The sequence below is a fragment of the Leopardus geoffroyi genome, chromosome X (genome assembly GCF_018350155.1).
Source record: "Leopardus geoffroyi isolate Oge1 chromosome X, O.geoffroyi_Oge1_pat1.0, whole genome shotgun sequence".
Taxonomy (NCBI): Eukaryota; Metazoa; Chordata; class Mammalia; order Carnivora; family Felidae; genus Leopardus; species Leopardus geoffroyi.
The window spans coordinates 35,759,052-35,767,107 of NC_059343.1; the positions used below are offsets into that span (position 1 = coordinate 35,759,052).

General features: G+C 44.9%; 1 protein-coding gene across 1 annotated transcript; it reads left to right on the top strand.

Annotated features, from left to right (window-relative positions):
* The first annotated feature begins 3,122 nt into the window (after window positions 1-3,122).
* On the top strand, window positions 3,123-5,048 carry MPC1L (mitochondrial pyruvate carrier 1 like). Its single transcript, XM_045472935.1, has one exon. The coding sequence runs from the start codon at window positions 4,453-4,455 to the stop codon at window positions 4,894-4,896; it is 444 nt and encodes a 147-aa protein (XP_045328891.1). The 5' UTR covers window positions 3,123-4,452; the 3' UTR covers window positions 4,897-5,048.
* The last annotated feature ends 3,008 nt before the right edge of the window (window positions 5,049-8,056 follow it).

An 8,056-nucleotide genomic window follows, 5' to 3' on the forward strand; every position in this document is an offset into this window, starting at 1 on the left:
ACCAGAACTTTCCCAGGCCATAGAGGCCAGCAAGTGTGTTTGAGGCTGCGTCAGCTTTCCGATTAGCCCAGCAATTTTTTAGCAAAATGTTTTCTTTTTTTAAGGTCACATAAATGACTTCACTGACCTCCCTTTGTGCATCTGTAGACCTTGCCCTCCTATGCAGAAAGAACAGGATATTCTTGCACAAGACCCGGAGTCCCAAGGAACCATATCTTCTTCCACAACCACCCCCGCATACCAAGGAACCAGAACTTCTTGCACAGCCCGCCCTCCTGCCTCCCGGGCACCAAGGAACCAGAACTTCTTGCACAGCCTTCAAACACCAAGATAACTCTGTAGCTGGCATCATCGAGTTGCACATAATCAAGAAATGCCACAGACCACCGCACTCCCTTAACTGATTAAACTCCTTTAAAAATTTCTAGGCCAGGCAGAAACCTTGGAGTTGGCTTTTGGACAAGAGTCCACCTTCTCCCCAGGTGGCAGGCCATGTGAATACAGCTATTCCTTTCCAATCAACGCTTGTCTCTTGAGTATTGGCCTTTCAAGCGGCAGGCAGCCAAACTTGGGCCTGGTGACATCACTTATGTTCTCTAATCCTAAGATTGTTTTGTCACCATCTTTGCTTCAGCCAGGAAGAAGTCTCTGTAGCTGTGCTCACTCCTAGCCCTGGATCTTTCTCCAGTTTCCCTTCAAGTGCTGGCCAAGCTCCATTACTATGTCTTACCCTCCGCCTGGGCCATTCCCATAACTGTACCAACCAACACGTATCCACCAGGCACAAACCTTATACAAAGGCATTATTTAGCCTGCATCTACCAGCCTGGAATCTACCAGGAAAGCCACACATTGCGTGTACCTCCATTTCTCTAGCTGTAAAATGCTCCACTGAAAGGCAGACCCTGTCTTGTTCAATTTGTTTTGGGCCATATCCAGTCACGGGGAGAAGGAACAGTTTCTTTGGTGATGTTTTCCCTGGTCTGAGGGAACTCACAACATGGTAGGAAAGACAGAAACACATCAGATGTTAAAGTGATTTGTGCAGAGGACTGATGTGGTCTATTGCAAACTCACTGTATCACCATGGCAAATGACATGATCTCTTAAGGCTTCATGCCTCATTTGTAAAATGAGGGGGTTACAGTGGATGATAAAAAGGTAACAGAAATTCACTGAACACTTGTTATATACCAGATCCTATACTAAGCCCTGAACAAGGATTATCACATTGAAATCTCACAATACTGCTGTGAGGTAGGTACCACTGTCCACATTTTACAGATAAACTGTGAGATCCTTTCAACTCCAATGTTCTATAATTCTGTGATTACAAGTAACATGGTAAATTCTGTTTTCCAAAGGCGGCCACAATATTTCCCATCCCACATGCTCTTTTTTTAAGTTTATTTATTTTGAGAGAGACAGAACCAGCAGGGGAGGGGTAGAGAGAGAGGGAGAGAGACAGAATCCCAAGCAGGCTCTGTGATGTCAGTGCAGAGCTCAACGCAGGGCTTGAACTCACGAACCGTGAGATCATGACCTGAGCCCAAACCAAGAGTTGGATGCTTAACCGACTGAGCCACCCAGGTGCCCCTCACATACTCTTCTTAAAGTATGACTTTGGCACTCACACTCCTGCCTTTGCGAGGTGGGTCTATGTCCTCTCTCATTGAATTTGGGTGGGCTTATGATTGGAGAAAGCAATGTTATGTGACTTTAGAGACTAGATCACAAAAGCCAATATAGCTTATATTAGTTTTCCATTGTGGCACAACAGATTACCACAAACTTAGTGGCTTAAAACAATACCCACTTATTATCTGGGTCTGTAGGTCAGAATTCTAGGCACAGCATGGCTGGGTTCTCTGCTCAGGGTCTCACAAAGCTGAACTGAAGGTGTTGGCTGGACTGAGTTCTCAGAGTCTAGGGGAAAATCCACTTCCAGGCTCACTCACATTGTTGATAGAATTCAATTCTTTGTGAGGACAGAGGTCTGCCCCTCTTTGCTGGCTGTCAGCTGGGGCTGCACTCAGCTCCTAAAGGCTACCCAAATTCCTTGCTAATATGGCCACCTCCACCCTCAAAGCCAGCTGCAGATAATCTCCCTCACGTCAAATCCCTCCCACACTTCAAATCCCTTGATATCCTCTATCTCTGGCTTCTAGAATGGACCCAGATTTAAATGGCTCAAGTGATTACTTGAGGCCCACTTGTAGAATCTCCCTAACTTAAGGTTAATTGATTTGGGACCTTACTTACACCTGCAAAATCCCTTCTGTCATATAACCATGGGAGTGAAATCTAATCATATTCATAGGTTCCACCCATCCCAATGGGAGATATGCCAGGGCAAGGGTCATTGGGGGTAAAATTCTGCCTACCACAGGGCTTCTATTTGATTCTCCTGTTACGCTTATTTTTGAAGCACAGCCACCATACTGTGAGGAAGTACAAGCAGCTTGTGGGAAGGAACTGAGGCCTTCCAGCCAATGATCCCAGTGGAGCTCCCAGCCAACAACCGGTATCAACTTGCCAGTCATGTTAGTGAGCCACTTTGAAAGTGGATCTTCCAGCCCCAAACCGAGCTGCCCCAGCTGGTGATGCTTGGAGCAGTAAGCAGTCCTTATGGAGTCCCACCCAAACTGCAAATTTGTGAGTAAAATAAAGGACTGCTGTTGTTCTAAGCCACTAAGTTCTGGGGTGATTTATCACACAGCAAGAGTTAATCAAGAACGAAGTAACAACCCAAGTTTAGCTGATCTACAAGTACTGAAAGTTTTTTTATGGACAAGGAGTGGTAGCTTACATTTCTTTCAGGACACTGGAGCATCTGACAGTGTAGGCCTAGAATGTCACTCAATTCATGGTCGCTGATGTGTTAATTCAAACTAGTACTGAACCAATTTAGTATTCCAGTCATCCCTATTTGGAAGCCCAACATTTTAAAAAGGTTATCTAAAAATGATGCTGTTTTCCTTTTGAGCAATGGCTATACTATATACTTGAAGCGATATTTGCAAAATATTTGGGGTGTAAATAAACATAATTAATGTACTAATTTTTAAAGCTACCATGGTCTTGTTTATAAATCACTAAAGTATTAATATTTCAATGTAGATTTAATTTTCACGTTATTTTTAATTGGAAAAATAGGAAACACTTGTAAGATAATTATCAGTTGTGTCACTAAGAATTTTCATCAATGTATATTGACTATTAGGTGAAAGACTGTTGAAACAGAATTTCCATACACTCTCAGAGAGGCTCCCCCTGTATTATTTTGTTGATTACAGAGGGGGAGAAACCTGGCAGATAACCCCTTAACCAGATAATCAAACTTAATATCACCAATGATGGAAAAATGGGATATCATGTGCCTTCCACTGTGATGCACTAAGGAGACAACATCACATGTGTAGTATTCTTGACCCAAAATGTTTAACCTAAATCGAATTATGAGAAATCGTATAAATCCAAATTAAGGATATTCTGAAAAACCCCTGACTTGTACTCTTCAAAAATATCAATGTCATGAAAGACAAAAAACGCTGAGGAACTCCTCTATACTAAGGGAGATTAATCTAAAAGACGTAACTAAATGTGAATCTTAACTGGATCCTGGATCCCCCCTCTCCAACGTGAAAGAAAAAAAAAAAACAGCCCAAAACTATAAAACTTAAATATGCACTGCATATTAAATAGTACTGTATCTATTAAATAGTACGGTATGTAATGTTAAGCATCTGAGTGGATTATTGTACTGTGGTTAAGTTAGGAGAATGTCCTTAAGATCCAGATGCTGAAAGATTTAGGGGTGGAATGTCACAGTATCTGCAATGCTCAGGCAAACTGTATAAGGACTAAAATTGTGTACTTGGTTGAAGGATTCTGTATCAACATCTAGTCAACACTGTCCACAGACTGGGCAGAACAAGCCAAGTTTTCCCCTGGATAGTTGAAGAGAAGCACACAGCTGGACGGACACTCACCTCCCTGCCTGCCACGTGGAGCCCTGAGAGTTCTACGATGGCCACACCCCAATGGCGAGTGAAGACGAGGCTGCGGTCTCACCTTTGTTAGAGGAACGAACACACACACACACACACACACACACACACACACACACACACGAGCACGCACGCTCTGCATCCTTTCTGGCAGCGCTGCTTACGGATGATGGCGACGCCACGCCTTCCATCTCCAAACGCAACGGAACCTCGTTAAGTGCTTGTCAGATACACTTTACGGCCGTCACGTGAAGGCGGAAGGGCGTGGCCACACCTCCTGCACTTAAAGGCACGTGCGACAGAGGCATGCGCTGTGTGGAGCACTTTATGGCAGCCACGCGAAGGCGCGAGGACAGTGGCCGATTGTGCGTGGGGCGGGGTCTGCGTCCACGTCTTTGGAAGCTGGCTGTTATTCCGTTGGTGCTCCCACCGCTCGGCGATCATGGCGACGGTGGCAGCACTGTGGCGGAGAGCGAGGGACTACATGAAGACCAAGGAGTTCCGGGAATACCTGACCAGCGTGCACTTCTGGGGTCCTGTGGCCAACTGGGGCCTGCCGCTGGCCGCCTTTAAGGATATGAGGGCACCGCCCGACATCATCAGTGGCCGCATGACGACGGCGCTCATCTTCTACTCGATGGCCTTCATGCGTTTCGCCTATCGCGTACAGCCTCGAAACTTGCTGCTGTTGGCGTGCCACACCACCAACGTCATGGCGCAGAGTGTGCAGGCGGGCCGCTTCATAATCCACCACTACGGCGGCACCGCCACCACCACCGCTGCCGCCACCACCACCGCTGCCGCCACCACCACCAACGACCCCACCATGGTTCCCACCAGCGACCGTGTGCGTGCTAGCGACTTTGAGGATGACAACTCCTGCTAGGCAGCCCCCAGCTCCAACCCGTCGTCCTCCAAACCTGGCTGAGCGGGCCCGATTGAGTTTTTGCAGCTTGCAAGCACTGAACTGTTACTCTTCCTGAAGAAAAGGCCAGTGAAAAGTTTGGTTTTGACTCAAATAAAACAGTTCGAATCTGATTTAAACCTGCAGTTTGGTTAATAAAAAAAATAGAAAGCAAAGAACGGAAGCTGCAGAGTGTTTATTTCGTGCTCTGAAAATACAGTGTTGTTTAGGGGAGGGTAGATTGGCTGGTCTTTCTCTTCACGGGACCTGCACACACCTCGAGGGGTAGTTTTTACAGGGGAGGAAGACTGAATGAAAGCTCTCTTGGGATGTTCTGTTACTTGTTTTGGGGTGTCCAGGCCAAGTAACGGTGCCTAATAGCATTCATGATTTTTAAAACTTGGTACAGGCATTAATCTCTTACAGCAAAAATAACTCGGGGGCTATGTCTACCAAGGGAAATACTTCAAAGTGGGTTTAAATGAGTTCAGTGAAACCCAGTTTGGACTTTTAAAAGGGGTACTTATTAAGAGAACCTAGAATCTCTTGGTGGCTGGAGAGCAATGACAGACTCTACCATAGAAACAAGATAAACAACTCTGAGGTCTGTTGCTGTCAACCCTGGATTTTAGGTAACTAGAGAATAAGAACGACAAAATCCTAACCCTTTCCTCTTTTCTTCATGTCTAGAAATGGGGGGGGGGGGGAATGGCAGCTGGTAAAACTGGTAAGCCTATTGCCCTGTATTAAATGCTAGCTAGGGGTGGGGGTGGGGGTGAGGGTCAGTGGTCAACAGTATTAGCCCTGTGTTCCCCTAGGAATCCCATGGGTACTAAGAACTTGTCAAACCAGGTTGCATGAAGTGGGGAGAGAAGGGTGGGGATGTGGATGTGAGGCCACTACCTCTGCAGCAGAGGCTACCCTCTAGGATTTGACCCTGAATCTCTGGCCTGTGGAGGATGCAGGAAGTTCCAGAGTGGTCTGCTGGGTGAAGACTACTTAAACCTTACTTTGGTTAAAGATCTCAAATGTAAAGAAATTGACGACAACTCACTGAAAGGTTCTGAAGACATCAGGTCTTGGACAAGACAGGCACAACATTAGTGGAACTCTGTTAGATTCCCCTTTATCTTCTTTTTTAAAAATCTTTTTTTTTTTTTTTTTTTTTTAATTTTAGAGAGTGCAAGCTGGGGAGAGGGGCAGAGGGAGAGAGAGTCTTAAGCAGGCTCTACGCTCAGCATGGAGCCCGACACAGGGCTCAATCCCATGACCCCGGGATCACGACTTGAGCTGAGATCAAAGAGTCTGATGCTCAACTGACTGAGGCACCCAGGTGCCCCCACCCCCCCTTTATCTTCTGTGGCATCTAAGCAGTAGTCCTTTTTGTAGGCAGTTTCTGCATTTCACACTCTGCATTCAGGGGGAGAACAAACTCTGGAAAACTATTGTGTATCAGTAACAAATCACCCAAAACTTAGCTTAAAACAACAAATACTACCTCACGATTTCTGAGGGTCAGGAATCTGGGAGTGGCTTAGCTGTGTGTTTCCGGCTCAGGATCTCTCAGTTGTCGGCTGGGGCTGCAGTCTCTGGACTTGCCTTGGGCTGGCGGATCCATTTCCAAGCTCACTCATGCAGTTGTTTGCAGGTTTCATTCAGTTCCTTGGCATGGGGGCCACAGGGCTGCTCATGACAGGGCTTCCCTCCACGTATTCCAAGAGAGAGAAAGCCCAAGATAGCCATGGTCTTTTGTAGCGTAATCTGGGAAGTGACACACAATCACTTCAGCTGTGACCTGTTGGCCCATTTCTGGTACACTGTGGGAGGAAAATACAAGGGTGGGAATACCAGGAGGCAGGGATCTTTGGGGACCATCTTGGAGGCTAGTTACCACATATGGTTCTGAAATAAAAATCCTCACGCCTTTCTGAAAGTCAGTGGAAGGTAATAAAGCATGTCAGATCAGCACCCACCTTCCCCCAAAGATGTCACAAAATGCTCAGTTTACAGTTTTGTGGTTGTAACTAACATGCACATATCAGAGAGCATGGGTTTGAGAATCAGGAAGGAAGTCTCTGGAAGATAGTATTTTAGATAGTTCAGACTATAATGTAATAATAGAAACCAGTTCTGAAAGTTTTGAAGTGGGTCATAACCTTCTTTCAAGATTTTTATTAAAACTTTAAAGGAATTTTCCCTTTCACTAATGTCTGAGTAGGAATTAATATATTTTTAGATCTGTCTTACAACATGTATTTTGTAATTTGAGTATATTCCAATAAAAGGCAGGTAGGTTTCTAATTAACCTGGTAAGAGAAAAGTAGGTAATAATCCTTACTGATAATTTCCTATCACTTTACAACGTTTATAATTTAGAGGGCAAAATGATTAGAGAAAAAATCCAAAAGATTGCAACGCCTCCTACTCAAAGGCAATGCTCCACTTACAGGATCTAATTTGCAGTATGCCCACCCAACACGTAACCCTTTGTTGCCTAAGATATTCATGTTTCAAGCCATAAGAGTGATTAACACTTTAATAGAAATGAGCATTTCAGGGCGCCTGGGTGGCTCAGTTGGTTGAGTGTCCAATTCTTGATCTCAGCTCAGATCTTGATCTCAGGGTTGTGAGTTCAAACCCCACATTGAGCTCCAGGCTGGGCATGAAGCCTACTTAAAAAAAAAATAAAAAATAAAATTTTAAACCTTAGGGTAACAATCATTTCATAATCTTCCCCAAACTCTCAAACAATCCTTTCTGGCCCTGGCAATTTAACCTGTCTACAGATCTCTTCCACTACTTTATGAAGCCATTAACATTTTCTGAATTGGCAGAGCTATTTTTCCAGAAGTTTTTGTTACGGACACACTTTGGTTATTTCCCAGAATTCGTGTTTTATACTGAGTTTAATAAGTAATGTCTTTCCCCTTAGGTCCTCTGAGCTCCCTGGCAAAAAACGGGCTACAATCCAAAGAACTCCTTTGCAAAGAACCTCACCTTTGCAACCATAATGCTGAAACGATTTCTCTCCTCTGATTCTTTCCACATATCGTGTCCCAGGGAGAGACTGAGAGAGTAAATCATATTGCTGGATGAAAACCAGGCACTCCGAGATGAAACAGCCCTGTGTGGAAAGGAGACC